At 44.3% G+C, this 18054-nt stretch overlaps 1 protein-coding gene across 2 annotated transcripts in view; it reads left to right on the top strand.

Moving 5' to 3' along the window:
* Positions 1–18054, top strand: part of LOC124592734 (ATP-dependent RNA helicase DHX33) — a 140231-nt gene that overhangs the window by 118005 nt on the left and 4172 nt on the right. For both annotated transcript variants that reach the window (XM_047131865.1, XM_047131866.1), the window contains one exon: positions 2833–3004. In XM_047131865.1, coding sequence (XP_046987821.1) covers positions 2833–3004 — 172 coding nt within the window. The remainder of the gene's footprint in view (positions 1–2832; positions 3005–18054) is intronic.

Here is an 18054-nt window from a genome sequence, read left to right as displayed (position 1 = left end):
TACATGGAGACTGAAGTGATGAATGGAAATTTGTACCAAGGCCGGGTTTTGAATCCAGGTCTCCTGCTCACCAGGAAGATGCACTAACCACAATGCCACCCTGGCACAGTGGCGTTGCACAGCTGCACGGGCTACCCTAGTGTGCCTCCATCCTCAACCCAAATTCCCATTTGTGCCTCAGCCCACTTAGTGTTCCCCCTAAACTCAAACAGCTTTGCAAAAGCCCTCCAACTGTATTGCAATACCACCTCAGCACCTAACGAAACAGTGCTTTTTAATCAAATGAAACTATGTGGTGCCAGAGACCTTTACAAGTCTCATACATCTGTTATGTATATATGTAGACTGAAGCGATGAACAAAAATGAGTACCGATGCTGGGATTCAAACCCATGTCTCCTACTCACTAGGCAGATGCACTAACCACTATGCCACTCTGCGTAGGGGAATACAAAGTTGGCTGAGGTGTGAATGGGTATTTGGACTGAGGTGGGAGGCATGCTAGTGTAGTCCGTGCGGTTGTGCAAAGCTATTATGGCAGGGTGGCATAGTGGTTAGCACATCTACCTGGTGAACAGTAGAGCCATGTTCGAATCCAGGTCTTGGTACGAATTTTCGTTCGTCCCTTTAGTCTACATCTACACATCATAGATGTTTCGAACTTGAAAAAGTCTCTGGAACCATATAGTTTCATTTTCTTAGAAAGCACCTATGCCTGGATTTCAGGCAGTATCCCCTGTTTCTTTTGATGCTGAGGTGCTTTTCCAATACAGTTGCAGAGCCTCTGCAAGGTACAAATTTTCATTCATCACATCAGTTTGCATGTATGCGTCATACATGTTTGAGACTTGGAAAGATCTCAGGAACCATATAGTTTCATTTGAGGGTAGATAATAGGTATTTACATTATAAATCCTGTATTTCAGAATTTTTGGCCTTTCATTCATGCATAATTTGTTTGTTCACGTACCTTCCTTTAGTATTTGAAGAAAAAAATGTTGTCTCTAAAGTCTTTCTAAAGACTAGATTCAGTGCTGGTATCTATCTCCTTTAGTCTGCATCTTAGTCTTTTACATATACAAAAAAAAAAAATCTTTTGTGGTTGCAATCGAACATATAGCTCTTCAATGTTATTGACTGTTTTTATAATTTTCTTACAATGCACAGTACATTTTGGTGTGAAGTTACCACTAATATCCTATACTTGTTCGTGGAGGACAATTCACAAAAATAGTACTACTTTCATTATTTCAGTTTAAAAATGTGATTGTAATAGTCAGTCTTCTCTTTTTAGAGATTTTGCAAAAACTAACAAAGTGAGGTGGATGTGTTGATTCTGCCACTATTTTATGTAAATTAATAACAAACATTGTAATTACTTAGTCAGTTTTATGTTTTACTACTAATGCCAGTTTATCTTGTATGTAAATAGTAAGTGCTTGTCATGAAAACTGATTTTATCTATGTGAAATATGTATTCAACACACATAGCAGTGACTATCTCACACTTTGCTGCATCTCAAAATACCTTTTTGTTTTTAGTTTTTCTCCTATGTGACGTGACTCATAATTATTACATTCCTGGAATGTTTTATAACTGAAGAGCCATAACATTATGACCATTTACCACAAGACTGACTGCCACATGGTTGCATTGCCAGCCTTTGATGAGGGAAGTAAAGTGTATAAATGGACCAGAGAAATCATTCTAGTCATGATATGGCCTGCAAATACGAAAATCCACTGACGTGAATGAGTTTGGGAGTGGACTGATCATTATGGTCAGGTGCCTGGGAACAGGCTTCTTGGAAACAGAAAAGCTGGTTGATTGAGTAGGCAACAAAATGTTGAACATCCACACCTAATCACAGAACATAGAGGTCATAGGTTTGCCCACTCTGTACACCAGGATAGGTGTTGATCTGTGGCAGATCTGATGACAGTTTACATTGCTGGTGCAGGCACAAAATGTTTCAGAGCACACCTTTCTGCCCACATTGTTGAATGTTGGGTTCTACAGCAAACAACCCTCTACTTGTTCCCATGTTTACATTGTGAGATTGGATCATGGATCAAAGAAATTGTGTCACTTGGTCCAATGAGTTATGTTTCTTGTAACAATGCATTCACAGTCATGTCCAGACACACAGTCATCCATGAGAATGATTGCTTGACATATGCACCACACCAGGGAGATAGGCCTTTGTGAGCACTATTAAGTTGTTGCTGGGAATGTATTATGCTGTTGGGGATATTCACCTGGCCTTCCATGACACCTGTGGTAGCAGTCAAAGGTACCTTGTCACCTATGAACTATGCAAACGTTATTGTGGACCACCTGCATCCCTTATGCTTGATATTTATCCTGGTCATGATGGCTTTCTCCAGCAGGATTACTGTCTGAGTCACAAGCCCAGAATCGAGCTGCAGCAATTTAATGAGCATAGTAGTGAACTCAGTTGATGTCTTGGCCACCAAAGTCACCTGATCGGAACCCAGTAGAACACTTGTTTGGTGTCAGCTCCATGCCCATGAACCACCAGCATGTAATTTACACAATTGCATGACCTGTGTGTAGACATCTAGTGCCACGTACCTCTGGAAACCTACCAAGGATTTGTTGAATCCATGTCATGCAGAATCACTGCTGTATTGTCTTCCAAAGGTGGGCCAGCATCCAATTAAGCAGTGGTCGTAATGTTTTGGCTCATTACTGTATATTGTAATATCAATGTGTTTCTTAATGTCATAGATTTTCACTTGAAGTTGTTATGTGATAGCTGCCATGCAAACATATAACATCTTATTAATAAATTTACCATTTGTTCACCAGGGAAGAAGTGATCAGTATAGTAGCTCTTCTGTCAAGTGAATCAGTTTTTGTGACACCACCAAACAAACGTGAGGAGGCCTTGTCAGCAAGGCAGAAATTTGTTTCTTCTGCTGGAGATCATATAACTTTGTTGAATGTCTTCAGAACATTTTCAAAAATTTCACAGAAAAAGGTAAACGTTTTTGTCACTTCACATAATCTATACCACAGTGTCCAATCTTATAACTAATTTGTTTAAGGTAAACATTTGTCATTTTTTTGTGGTGCCTCAGTGCTTCTTATCCAAAAAATGGTTTATGCAGGTCTTTCACTATTTCATTTGTGAATAGATGTATGCTTTGTCTGCCCACAATAACTACAGTGACAAAGTGAAATGGAAAATATCAAAAGTATACTGTAAGCTGTGGTTGAAACAGCTGAAAGTCTGCAGCTATTGTTGTTGTATTGTGAAGGATTAAACTTACATAATTTAGCAGAGACTGGATCCTCTTTTATTCCAAATTCTAATGGAAAGGGAGTAGACTTAGCCATTTCTCTAATTTAATTATAATAGAGATATAAACCAGAGTTCTGTGAAATTGAGCAGTGTCAGAAACAAAATCTATGTGAGAGGGAAACATCACCAATGTTTGTGATGTCCATTTGTTCAGCCAAGAAAAGCCAGGGAGCCAATGGCATTAAAAGCTTTCCACAAGTTCTGATACACTGAAATCTGCTTTTGTTTTCATTATTTTGTAAATAAAGTAAATGATAACTAGAATTTTGAAGAAATAGATCTAGCATGTAGCATGCAACTTACATGCTAGTTCATTTGGGTGAGTGACTGGCTCATTCACCTGAAATTTTACAAACCATAATGCAAATGTCTTAGTTTTTTAGGTAGGACAATTATTATTGTGACACAAAAATACCAGTTTACACACAATGGGAAGTATGTTATTGCCTAAAATCTTTTTTGCCAGTATTAATTGTCTTTTTACTATGAATCAGAATTATTGACTGTAACATATGAGTCAAGGAGAGCACGGGGAAGGCAATGACCTTGCCATCGTATAATCACACTCTTTATCTCCAAAGGGTGGGATTATTTCTCATTTTCTGCCGTACTTGTTTTTTTCCAAAACGACTACTTTCTCACACAAATAAATGATGATATTTCATAATAATAATAATGTATTTTTTTGGCTTTAACTTCAGAGTTACTAAAATCCTCTTTCAAGTTGCAAATGATGTGAAGCTCAGTTAAAACAGTCATCAACAGGGTCTTTTGTGACAGTTACAGCATATATCTTTTTAAACACACCAATAAGACCGTAAACATATAAAAAGGCCTGCTGTCTCGAGCTCCAAGGAGTAACAGTTTTCAAACTTTACATAGGCTTTTGGCAGCCAAGTACGCAGTGTGACTTTAATTGATTTCCGGTTGTACAGGAACAAGCTAACATTAATGAGACAATAATTTTAAATCATAACTTTGTTGAAGGAGCCATGCTTTATGTAACTATTCAGCCATTGTTACCTGTAGGTTAAAAGCAACAAAAGGAGTCAATCTAGCTACCTACCATATGATTCAGCTGTCTCTCCACAGAGTTACAGACAAAGAAGACACATGTTGTCCTAGCACTGATTAACTATGTCCAGCCATGCCACAGTGCCCAGGCACAACGTGTGTGTGGTTTTTCCTCTCCAGGAAGGCATCATTCGAAACCTTAGCTAATACCTCAATTTTAGTAATGTGCCTGGCTATTACTCTGCTTTTATTATTATGATTTTTTTTATAAATATGACACCATCAAACAAATGTGCAAAATGTCATATTAGTACCAGTGGCTCATTTATGGTACGTGAAAGGTTTCAGTCTTTTGATTGGTTTTATGCAGCACGCCACAATTTTCTTTTCTGTGTTAGCCTCTTCATAGTAGTTACACCCAACGCCATCTATGATTCACTTTCATACTGTGCTGAGCTTCGGATGAACATGCTCAGAAATTTCTTTATCAGATTAAGTCTTTGGTTTGATAATATTATGATATATGTTAGTTATGAGTGCTGGTCCGCTTTTTATGTCATCCTTGTCATCCATCTTATGTTATACGTACAAGGTAGAAGAATTTCTTAATTTCATTTATTGTGTGGTTCCCAGTTTTGATGATAATCTCCTTTCTAGTCTTCTTCTTACTGACAAGTTTCTGCTTATGCAGGTTATTCATAATTTCATGTACTACTCATTATTTTAGCCTTTCTTTGTTTACTTCCAGTCTATATTTTATGCTCATTAGTATGTTCATTCCATTAAAAAGACTTTTATTTCTGTTACTGCTTCTTCATTGTAAAGGATGAACATTAGGGGATGAAGACTGCCTCCTTGCATTATGCCCTCTTTAATCCAAGCACTTCTCATGTGGTCTTCATTTCATATAGCTCAATCTTTGTTCATGTTTATATTGTATACTTGTTGAGTACCCAGAATTGCCCAAGTATATATTTATTTCAGTTCTGTTAGTCTTAATCTTCTCCTCCCTTTGTCCATCTCCCCTTTCCTTTCTATGTCCATCTCCTCCTTCGCTCAAAACCCCTGAACTACGTGTCACACAATTATTTAATTTGGTTGGTACATTGAGGAGCATATGTTGATACTGCCTGCTAAATGTATTTCAAGTGGAGTTAGTACAAAAGCAGCAATAAATATAAATGTCATGGTATCATGCATGATGTGATAGTTTTTTTTGGCCAAACAAGCGAAAATGTAGTAACCAGTAAACTTTTTTCCTTCCATCGTTTTGTTGGGATTTTCAATGAGAAAAAATTTCATAAAGGTTTGGAATTGTTGAGTAAAGTTTGTTCTCAAACAGCGGATAGTGCACATTGTAGCTACACATTACACAACATCTACATTATGAAAGAAACAGTGTGGAAGTATGGAATAAACACATAGAAGTTTGTATAAGCATTGCATTTGTTACTTTTAATTGTATCACGTAGCCCGTATCGACTAAAAAAAGCATTTTCACAAATATGATAAAGATCAAAGGTTAAGGAGTAAACAGAAATTTCAGAGAGTAAATAGTTTTCCTTAATTCATGCAATATTCTTCAAATCAATAACTCCCACCAGGGGGTCCACAACTCTTTTGTGGATATGTGCGTAGCGAGCACGGGACCCCGAGCTAATGTGGCCCTCCTTCCTTTCCGGGCTGCATACCCTCCCTTTCCGCATCCTTCCCCGTCCCCCATCTTCGCCCCCCCCCCCCCCCCCCTCACCCCTGGCTCTTTCCTTCCCTTTCTCCCCCTCTGGGAGTATGGTTTGTGCCTACGTCCGGAGACGGATGCTCGAAACTGTTACAAATTCCTTGCTTTCTACACTTGCAAGTCTTCATCCTTCCTCTGTCCTTCTCTTTTCCTTCCCTCTTCTCTTTGCCCTTTTCTCCGCTGTGGCGTTTGAGACCCCTCTTCTTTCCTTTCCCTTTCTCTTTTTTCCTCCCTGTGCGTGTCTGAAGGCCGACCCACGCACTTCCATGCGTAGCCGGTGACGGGGTAACGCGTAATTCCCCGCCCCGGGTAGACAGGTAGGACACGTACGTACCCCCTGGTAACGGCCAGGCCCAGGGAGGGGTGATTACCCGAGCTGATACCTTCCGAAAGTGCCGATTGGTCCCTCTGTCCGTTTGTCGGGAGGTGTGACTTGAGGTGTGAACAATCACCTAAGGCGGGAGTGCCCTCAGAGAGGACCCCCACAAGGGAGGAGCGTGCCATCGGAGACGCCGGTAATCATGGGGGATTCTTCCGCAATGGTTTCCTCACCTTCCACTATGTCTGCTCAAAAGCGCAAGTTCACTGAGTCTCAGCCACAGACAGTTCTTCCATCGTTGCCACAGTTCCTTGTTGTTTCTCGGTCTGACGAAGGTCACGACTTCTCCACGGTCAACCCTTTCATTATTCAGAAAGGTGTCGACACAATTGCAGGTCCTGTAAAGTCTTGTTCCAGATTACGGAATGGCACCCTGTTGTTAGAAACAGTCAGTGCCCTCCAGGCACAAAAATTGCTGCGTACCTCACTACTACACACCTTCCCTGTCCAGGTGGAACCGCACCGTACTTTAAATTCCTCGCGTGGAATCGTTTATACACGGTCCCTCGATGGATTGTCTGACGAAGAAATTCAGCACTACCTGTCTGACCAGGGCGTAACGGCTGTTCATAGGGTTATGAAAAGTGTTGACACGAACATCATTCCAACCCGCACTGTCTTCTTGACATTTGACAAAGTTCACCTCCCATCGAAAATCAAAGCAGGCTATGAGATAATTTCCGTTCGCCCTTACGTCCCAAACCCTATGCATTGCTATCGGTGTCAGCGGTTCAATCACACCAGCCAGTCCTGTTCCAATCCGGCCAAATGTGTTGCGTGTGGCAAGGATGCCCATGAGGGTGCTTGTCCACCTCCATCCCCTCGCTGCATCAACTGTATGGGTGACCACGCTGCTTCCTCTCGAGAGTGTCCCGTTTTTGAGGACGAAAAGCTCATCCAGGAAATTAGAGTAAAGGAAAAGGTGTCGACCTTTGCTGCTCGAAAATTATTCGCCAGTCGACAGCCCACCGTGCCTCAGACAGGAAAATACAGCACTGTCCTTGCTTCTCCTCGGCCAACAAAGGAGGCGGCCACACAGACTTGCGACCTCACCTTTAGTGCCACGGTCGTCAGATCGGCCAGCGCAAAGATCGCCCGTTCAACCTCACCACTTTCGCCTGCCCACTCTCTGGCTCACCCTTCGTCGAGTTCTGCTAAATCTCGAGCCCAAAAGTCAGACACCAAGACTTCGAAAAAAGAGCATACTCGTGAAGAGTTTTTTCGTACCGCAACTTCCCAACCATCGGTTCCTCCTTCCTCTAAACATCATACTTCCAAGAAGGCTACAAAGAAACCCAGTTCCTCTCCTTCTCCGCCAAGGCGTGTCCCATTTACAGCACCACCTGGCGGAAATCGCCCTCGGCCGTCTTCTGTGTCGCCGAGGCGCACTGCTGGCGGCCAATCAACCGGCCGATCGCTGGTGGCAGGAGCTGCTCCTGACCAACCTATGGATCAGGATTTTCTGCCTTCGGCTGAATGCCATTCCATGCTGTCGGTCGCAAGCTCTGAGCAGTCGTTGAGTTGACAGCGACCTTGGTCACATTCCTCCATTTTCTGTTCACCCTATGTCCATTATCCACTGGAATATCCACGGTATTCGAGCCAATCGGGATGAATTGTCGATCCTCTTACGATCCTACTCACCGGTCATCTTCTGTCTTCAGGAAACAAAGCTGCGTCCCCATGACCGCTTTGTTCTCCCTCATTTTCAGTCCGTCCGATATGATCTCCCCTCTGTTGAAGGCACTCCAGCACATGGAGGACTCATGATTCTTCTCCATGAAACTCTCCATTATCACCCAATCCATTTAAACACTTCCGTCCAAGCTGTCGCCGTCCGTCTTTCCCTTTCCGGATACACGTTCTCTCTTTGTACTGTATACATTCCATCGTCCACACCAATGGCACGAGCTGATCTCCTTCATCTTCTTGGTCAGCTTCCACCCCCATATTTGCTGGTTGGGGACTTCAATGCCCACCACCCGCTTTGGGGATCTCCACATCCTTGTCCACGTGGCTCACTATTGCTAGACGTCTTCCACCAAGCAGATCTAGTTTGCCTCAACACTGGGGTCCCTACATTTTTGTCTGCCTCCACGACAAATTTATCTCATTTGGACCTTGCAGTCGGTACTGTTCCGCTAGCTCGGCGCTTCGAATGGCTCGCCCTTGATGATACACACTCGAGTGACCACTTTCCATGTGTCCTTAGACTGCAGCCTCAACTGCCCTACATGCGCCCGCGACGCTGGAAGTTTGCCCAAGCTGATTGGACACTTTTTTCGTCTCTAGCGACATTCGATGACCGTCACTTTCCCAGCGTCGACGATAAGGTCACACATACTACCGACGTTATTCTTACAGCTGCGGAACATTCAATACCACGCACCTCCGAATTGCCCCTGTGCCCCCCAGTTCCTTGGTGGAACGAGGCATTCCGTGATGCAATACGTGAGCGACGACGTGCTCTCCGCGTTTTCCGCCACCATCCTACTTTGGTCAACTGTATCCGCTATAAGCAGTTCCGAGCGCGATGCCGTCGTGTCATCTGCGATAGCAAGAAGGCAAGCTGGAAATTCTTTATTAGCTCATTTAACACCTTCACTCCCTCCTCGGAAGTTTGGAGTTGGCTTCGACGGTTCTCAGGCGCGCCTAGTTTCTCCCCGGTCTCTGCACTCACTGTCGCGCATGACACATTAGTGGACCCCGTCGCAATTTCTAACTCGTTGGGTCAGCACTTTGCTGAGTTTTCGAGCTCTTCAAATTACCCGCCAGCGTTTCTCCCGAAGAAACGTGCAGCGGAAGTGCGACCTCTTGCTTTCTCCTCTCAAAATCGCGAAAGCTACAATACTGTTTTCTTCATGCGGGAACTCCAACATGCACTCTCTTCTTCTCGCTCCTCCGCCCCAGGACCGGATGGTATCCACGTCCAAATGTTGCTGCATTTATCAACCCATAGTCTGCGTTACCTCCTTCACCTTTATAATCGAATTTGGACCGACAGTACTTTTCCCAGACGATGGCGGGAAGCTATCGTCGTTCCTGTTCCGAAACCTGGAAAGGACAAACATCTCCCCTCTAGCTATCGCCCCATTTCTCTCACGAGTAGTGTCTGTAAGGTTTTGGAGCGTATGGTGAATTACCGTTTAGCGTGGTGGCTGGAATCCCGCAGTCTTTTAACACCTGCCCAATGCAGATTCCGAAAGCATCGTTCTGCAGTTGACCATCTTGTTGCTCTCTCCACTTATATCATGAACAATTTTCTCCGGAAACGCCAAACAGTAGCAATATTTTTTGATCTGGAGAGAGCATACGATACCTGTTGGAGGACAGGCATCCTCCGCACACTGTTCTCTTGGGGCTTTCGAGGTCGGCTGCCCCTTTTTCTTCGCGAATTTATGGCAGAGCACACATTTAGGGTGCGGGTGAACACTACTCTCTCCCGTACTTTCTCCCAAGAAAACGGGGTACCCCAGGGCTCCGTGCTGAGTGTTGTACTGTTTGCCATTACCATCAATCCAATTATGGATTGTCTCCTTCCTGATGTATCGGGCTCCCTCTTTGTGGACGATTTTGCGATCTACTACAGTTCTCAACGGACCAGCCTTCTTGAACGACATCTTCAAGGATGTCTCGATCGCCTCCACTCTTGGAGCATCGAAACCGGCTTCCGTTTTTCTCCCAGTAAGACCGTTTGTGTTAATTTTTGGCGACGTAAGGAGTTTCTTCCGCCCTCCTTACATCTAGGTCCTGTCAACCTTCCGTTTTCAAACGTCGCTAAATTCTTGGGTCTTATGTTTGACAGAAAACTGTGCTGGTCCTCCCACATTTCCTGTCTTTCGGCTCGCTGTCTGCGATCCCTTAACACCCTCCGTGTCCTGAATGGTTCCTCCTGGGGAGTGGACCGAGTGGTCCTTCTCCACCTCTATCGCGCCTTAGTGCGCTCGAAATTGGACTATGGAAGCATAGTCTACTCCTCTGCTCGGCCATCTATTCTTCGATGTCTCGACTCTATCCACCGCTGTGGATTACGTTTAGTGTCTGGAGCTTTTTACACCAGCCCTGCGGAAAGTCTTTATGCTGAGACTGCTGAACCTCCGCTGTCCAATCGGCGAGCAGTCCTTCTGAGTCGTTATGCTAGCCATCTGTCTTCCATGCCTGCTAATCCAGCCCATGACCTTTTTTTCGACGCCTCCTTTGATGTAGGGTATGCAGGCCGCCCCTCCTCCCTACTACCACCGGGAGTCCGCTTCCGTCAACTGCTGCATTCTCTTTCCTTCCGCTTTCCTAAAACCTTCTTGACAACTTGGGGTACAGCACCGCCTTGGCTCCGTCCCCGGATCTGCCTGCTCCGTGACCTTTGTCGATTTCCCAAGGATGGTACCCCTTCACTTGTTTATCGTCGGGCATTTGCTGGTCTATGTGCACAAATGACGGACGCCACATTTATTTACACTGACGGCTCGAAAACATCGTTAGGTGTAGGGAGTGCCTATATTGTTGGCGACACCCCAAATCACTTTCGGCTTCCCGACCAGTGTTCGATTTATACTGCGGAGCTTTACGCTGTTCTCCAGGCTGTCCACTACATCTGCCGCCGTCAGCGGATACTGTACATTATCTGCTCAGATTCTCTCAGCTCTCTCCTCAGTCTCCAAGCTCTTTATCCTGTGCACCCTCTGGTCCACCGGATTCAGGACTGTCTGCGCTTACTCCACCTGGGGGGCATCTCGGTGGCGTTCCTCTGGCTCTCAGGACACGTTGGTATCTGTGGAAATGAGGCGGCCGACATTGCAGCCAAGGCTGCAGTCTCTCTTCCTCGGCCAGCTATTCAATCGATTCCCTTCGCCAATCTACGGAGCGTTTTATGTCGACGTGTTGTTCGTTTATGGCACACGCATTGGTCGACACTTACCCATAATAAATTGCGGGACATGAAAGCTCTTCCTTGTGCTTGGACCTCTTCCTCCCGAACGCTTCGTCGGGAGGAGGTAATTTTAACTAGACTCCGGATAGGGCACTGTCTTTTTAGCCATCGACATCTTTTAAGCGGCGATCCTCCCCCACTCTGTCCCCACTGCTCTCAGCTGTGGACGGTAAGACACCTTTTAATTGAGTGCTCCTATTTTAATCCGTTACGCTCCCGTCTACAGCTATCGCCTGATATATCGTCGATTTTAGCAGATGACACGCGCTCAGCCGACCGCGTTCTCAAGTTTATTAATGCCAGTGAAATGACGTCAGTCATTTGAACCTTTTTTTGGGGACAACCAACCCCTTTCTGTAGTGGATTTTTAAGCCTTCCTTCTGCTTTTAGTTTCTCCAATTTTATGACGTTCGTTCCCATTGCTGCTGGTTTTCAATTTCGGTTTTTTACTGTTTCCTAAGTCACGGACCGGGCGCTAATGACCATAGCAGTTTTGCGCTCTAAAAACCAAAACAAAAAAAAACAAAAAATCAATAACTATATTGTACTGCACACTTTCTGAAGTAGCCTATGTTCTTCCTCAGGGTTCAAGCTACCTCGTTACCAAATTTCATCGCAATCACTTCAGCAGGAATAATAAATTTATTTAAATGTCATGCATCATGTGGCAGTGTATCATGCCTCTAAATGTTTATGACATCATATATCCTGAACCATGTGTCGTGGACACGGTTGACAGCAAAGAAGTAATAAATAAAAATGTCTTGCCTGATACAAAAATTAACAGTGAAAATGTAGTAAGCAATGCACTTTTTTCCTTTCATCATTATGTGGGGTCAGCCATAAAAAGTTTCTTAAAGGTTTGAAATGATGTGTAAAGTTGGTTGCAAGTAACTTAATGCTCTCACTCACAAATACGGAATGAATAAAATGTGGGTATTCACTCGTCATAGCCTACACTTCTTTTTCCCTCCCACCCCTTTCATAAGTTGGTGGTTCTTACCACAACAGTGATCCTTCCCAGACAGTAAGTGATAAATGTACCAAGCTTGGTTGAAATCAGTCCAGTGGTTTGGAGGTGTGAAACATACACTATGTGATCAAAACTATCTGGACACCCCCAAAAACATACATTTTTTTCATAGTAGGTGCATTGTGCTACCACCTACTGCCAGGTACTCCATATCAGTGATCTCAGTAGTCATTAGACATTGTGAGAGAGCAGAATGGGGCACTCCACGGAACTCACAGACTTTGAACATGGTCAGGTGATTGGGTGTCACTTGGGTCATACGTCTATATAAAAGGTTTCCACACTCCTTAACATCCTTAGATCCACTGTTTCCGATGTGATAATGAAGTGGAAACATGAAGAGACACATACAGCACAAAAGCATACAGGTCGACCTCGTCTGTTGACTGACAGAGACTGCCAACAGTTGAAGAGAGTCGTAATGTGTAATAGGCAGACATCTATCCAGACCATCACATACGTATTCCAAGCTGCATCAGGATCCAGTGCAAGTACTATGACAGTTAGGCAGGAGGTGAGAAAACTTGGATTTCATGGTCAAGCGGCTGCTCATGAGCCACACATCACACCGGTAAATGCCAATGACACCTCGCTTGGTGTAAGGAACGTAAACATTGGACGAATGAACAGTGGAATAATGTTGTGTGGAATGACAACTCACAGTACACAATGTGGCGATCCAATGGCAGGGTGTGGGTATGGCGAATGCCCGGTGAACATCATCTGTTAGCATGTGTAGTGCCAACAGTAAAATTCGGAGGCAGTGGTGTTATGGTGTGGTCATGTTTTGTATGGAGAGGACTTGCACCCCTTGTTGTTTTGCATGTCACTATCGCAGCACAGGCCTACATTGATGTTTTAAGCACCTTCTTGCTTCCCACTGTTGAAGAGCAATTTGGGGATGGCAATTGCATCTTTCAACACGATCGAGCACCTGTTCATAATACACGGCCTGTGGCAGAGTGGTTACACGACAATAACATCCCTGTAATGGAATGGCCTGCACAGAGTCCTGACCTGAATCCTATAGAACACCTTTGGGATGTTTTGGAATGCCGACTTCGTACCAGGCCTCACTGACCGACACCAATACCTCTCCTCAGTGCAGCACTCTGTGAAGAATGGGCTGCCATTCCCCTAAAAACCTTCCAGCACTTGATCGAACGTATGCCTGCGAGAGTGGAAGCTATCATGAAAGCTAAGGATGGGCCAACACCATATTGAATTCAAACTTTACCAATGGAGGGCGCCACGAACTTGTAACTCATTTTCAGCTAGGTGTCACATAGTGTACATACATACATTTTTATGAAGTGTATGAATATCTCCCCCCCCCCCCCCCCCCCTCCCCTGCAGTCTGATTTTGAAGAAATATAGGCTGTACTTTACCCCCTAGCTACACTGAAGCTACTAGTGAAACCCCATAAAAATCTGTCCAGTAGTTTTGGAGATTAACATGTTCAGACAGATAGACTAGAAAGTTTTAATAAAACTTTTTCTTTCCATGGTCTGATTTGGTGATTAAATCTTTTTCAGTGCCCCAAACTATGCTCAAGTTGCTACAAAAACCACATGAAAATATGTCTCATATTTGGAGATTAGCACATTCGGAGGCAGACAGACACATCAGTTTTACAGATTTATTAGTAATATAGATTACCCATTTTCCCTATAGCTTATACCTACTTTCCTGAGAATTTCAAACATTTTTATGTTGTTGAAAACGTTTAGTAGTTCGACAAATCCTATGAAATTGGCTTGCCGCCTTCATTATCAAGTGCATTGTCGGAATGAATTGGTGCGCCCATTGTCTGACATGATGGTTCAGGGAAGCCCTTCAGTGGTGAGGAACTGGAGGGGCACATTAATTGTGGCATCTGTTGTGGTGGATGTCATGTTGACCACAAATGGGTAGTTAAGAGTATAAGCTAACAAACCACATAGGACCTAGAAAGGCGTCCGTAAAGTCCGAATGAATGCAGTTCCAGGGACAGTGGAGGAAGGCAGGGCAGTCGGGTGAAAGATTGGGGTGGTGCAGCCTGATAGTGCTAGGCGCAAGTGGAACAGCTGCGTATTATGGCTTCCACATCCTAGTTTAACTCTGGCCAGTAAGCGTGTCACTTCGCTGCACCTTTCATTTGTGACATTCCCCAGTGGCCACAATGGAGGAACTGTAAAAGTGGAGGTCCTGGAGCTGTCTTGGAACAAAACGAGGAGCTGTAAAGGAAAACCTATGCCAGGTTTGTCGCCATTCCATGTCTATGTGGAAACAGGAAATTTCCTGCTGGTGAAAGGCCGCGTCTGGTCCTGCAGATAGGTGAGGTAGATTGTCTGCATTTGCATGATGTGCTGTGGGCTTATATTTAATGGTATAAATACAGAAGCTGAGGAAAAGTGCCCAGTGCTGGAACCATTGCACTTTGCATTTCAAAATACTGGAGGAGGATCTGAACAGTGGTACCAGCAGTTTGTGATCAGTAATTAAAGTGATCTTAGTCCCAAACAGGTTGACATGGAACTTCTTAACTGCATATACAATCCCTAAAGCCACTTCTCTATCTGCGAGTAGATCCTTCAAGCAGGGGTCATTATCTTTGATGCATAGGCAATTGGTTGCTTCATGTCATCATCATTCCTATGTGCCAGCACTGTACCAATGCTATATGGAGAAGTATCCATGGCCAAAACCAATGGGTGCAATGGAGAATAGGAAGGAAGGCAGGGTGCCAAATGCAGCTTATGGTTCATCTGCATGGAAGTGCAGTCCCATACAGCCATCCACTCGTACTAAACATCAACCTTTCTCAACTGGTTTAGTGGATGGGTTATATGAGTTACTTGTGGAAGGAACTTAGAATAATGATAATTATAATAATTCATTTACCCCAAAAAAAGCCTGTGCCACCTGTAACATTTGGGAGCGGGTAGAGATTTGATAGTGGTGATATTGCAATCACTGGGCTGGACCCCATCTTTGTTGAGCAAGTGCCCAAGCTACTGCTCTTGGCTCCAGGAAAAACTAGCATTTACATAAGCAGCACTTTAGCCTCGGATCACATAATGTAGCAAATAAGGTGCACAGCTTTTTTAGATATTCCCAACACCTAAAATCTTAATATTGAGTCATCGAGATAGTTAGTGCAACTGGAAATGGACATGGTTAACTGTTCCAAACATGTGATAGGGTAGATTGTGACATGTGTCTGGGCAGCCTTCGCAGAGATAGCCACTTGGTTTCTTTACCAATATCAGGAGTGGTGCAAGTGCGTGTTGTAACTGGTCCAATCATCCCAACATCATGAAGTCTTTTGAGTACCTGCTTAACAGCTATCTGTCACGAGACAGGAATGGATTGTGCATGGCAAAAACAGGCACCACATCTGGACCCAAGGAGATATAACCCTGGAAACCTGTGGTGCACCCCAGGCCAGGTTCGAAAAGAAGTGAGAAAGTGGCACAAAGGTCGTCAAGTTCCTGGAAGGGAACTATATCAGAGACAAACTAACCTTCTCACTGATGGAGAATCCAAGTAATGAGAAGGCACCCTGACTGAAAATTTTGACAGCCAAGTAACTTGTCGATGACAAACAGCATTATCAGTCATATGACCTTCTTGTAGACTGCAGAGATGGAATTGACCCTGGAGGTAAACTCAAGTATCACCAAAACTACCAACATATAGAGGGCATCGCTAATGCGGGTAAATCTAGATGAGCATACGTTTGGAAGTTTGGCCAAATAAACAAAGCCCCCATGTCCACCTGGAAAAAGTCCTCTGTTTGCAATTGCGAGGATGATAAACAGCTTGGTGGCAAAAGGATTGCCCAAGGAAACAGTTGCCTGAAGTTAATGCACCATTCCTTCACAGCCGCAGGAAACTGGTTTCGACTGTCCTGACAGTTTATGACAGACAGTTCAGAGTTGTCACAACAGGTGCAGTGCATCCGGCAATACAAATACTCTGCATGTGTCTGAGCTATGAAGCAGTCTGTGCATGACGGAAGAAACCCATTGCCCACACCAGCAGGATGTGAACACTTGTTCAGAGGTCATCAACACATGTGATGAATTATGGCGACACCATTGTGTAAGTGCTTTATGAGGATTTTGTGGTTTCTGGACTGCTGCCACCTGTGATCAAACGATGAAGTGCTTATTTGCTGCATGCAATTTTTTTGAAAGTGCATGATTGTCAAAATATTGTCCAATGAAGCATTTATCCAGCTCAAGGGCTGATGTGTGCGCTTCTGGATCAAAAGCAAGGTGGGCCACTATGTCTCCAATTAGAGCCTGCATACGAGGTTTTGCATGCTGGGTTTGCACAAGTGAAATCGCATCTAGGAATCAGTCCTTCTAGATCAGTTCTCCTGGTTGCAATATAACTGACCAGATTGCTTGTGATTTTGATGAAATTCGCATCGTGAGGCAACCACATGGAATTGTTGCAAGTAATAATTCGAAAGCAGTGAGCACATCTTCTTGCATGTGAGTGTGATTGAATTTGAAAGGGGAGTCAATTTCTTCAATAAGAAAGGAGGAGTGACCATAAGAGAGCGTCGTCAAAGACAGTGATGTACTGTTTCAGCCATTTCTCCACCTGGGCTAAAATGGTTCAAATGGCTCTAAGCACTATGGTACTTAACATCTGAGGTCATCAGTCCACTAGACTTAAAACTACTTAAACCTTACTAACCTAAGGACATCACACACATCCATGCCCGAGGCAGGATTCGAACCTGCGACCGTAGCAGCAGTGTGGTTCCGGACTGAAGGGCGTAGAACCGCTCGGCCACAGAGGCCATCACTCCACCTGGGAACTGACAACTGCTTGTGTGTGGGGGAGCCCTGTTTCTGCTGTAGATCCTTCAAAAGCTGAAGTTCCTGAGGGAGCATCTCTAATCTGACAAAGATTGTGAACAATGGAAAGAACTCACTCAGGCTGGCAAACAGCATGGAGTTGTGACTAGCAGATTGTCAACTGCAGTCAGAATACAACAATGAAAACTGGACAAGTGAAGCCAGCTTGAGAACCAAACAAGTTCCCAAGTTAATCAAATAGAATAACCAAGATTTAACAAAGCAGAAAAACACGATGATGTGCATAGTTGCACAAGTAGCAGCTCCACCTAGCAGGCTTTGTCGAGTTCCATACACTTTGCCGGGCCTTCAACCTCACCCGTCCAAGATATCAGAGTCCTCCTCTGTCCTCAAGTTTATCTTCTTCATGTGTCTCTGGCAGGATTTCTTCTTTTGCTTCTGCTGCCCTTCTCCCAGTACTTCTGTTCAGGCTGCTTCTTCTGCTTCGGCTTAGACCTATTCTTCAGGCTAGCCCTCATACTGAAGCTCTTGTTCCAGAATTACTTCTGCTTCTCCTTCTGGTAGTGCTTCTGGCATTTCCTCCATGGATTCAGCATCATCTGGTGGCTCTTGTTACTCCGAAATATCTTCTAGTTCCAATTCTTCCCTAGATCCTGTTCCTGCACTTCAATTTTTTTTCTTTGCCATTGTTGTTCACCTTTGTATATTGTCTTCAATTCCATAGAGGCATGGCCCTGTCCTCCCTCCCCCTATTTTTACATTTGCTTGCTCCCTTCCTTGCCACTGTGGCCAATTTGAAGACCCACCACTGAAGGTG

This window comes from Schistocerca americana, chromosome 2, assembly GCF_021461395.2.
Source record: "Schistocerca americana isolate TAMUIC-IGC-003095 chromosome 2, iqSchAmer2.1, whole genome shotgun sequence".
In the NCBI taxonomy this organism is placed as follows: Eukaryota; Metazoa; Arthropoda; class Insecta; order Orthoptera; family Acrididae; genus Schistocerca; species Schistocerca americana.
Note: the sequence above shows the minus strand (reverse complement) of the source record. Positions and strands in the feature narration are given on the sequence as shown.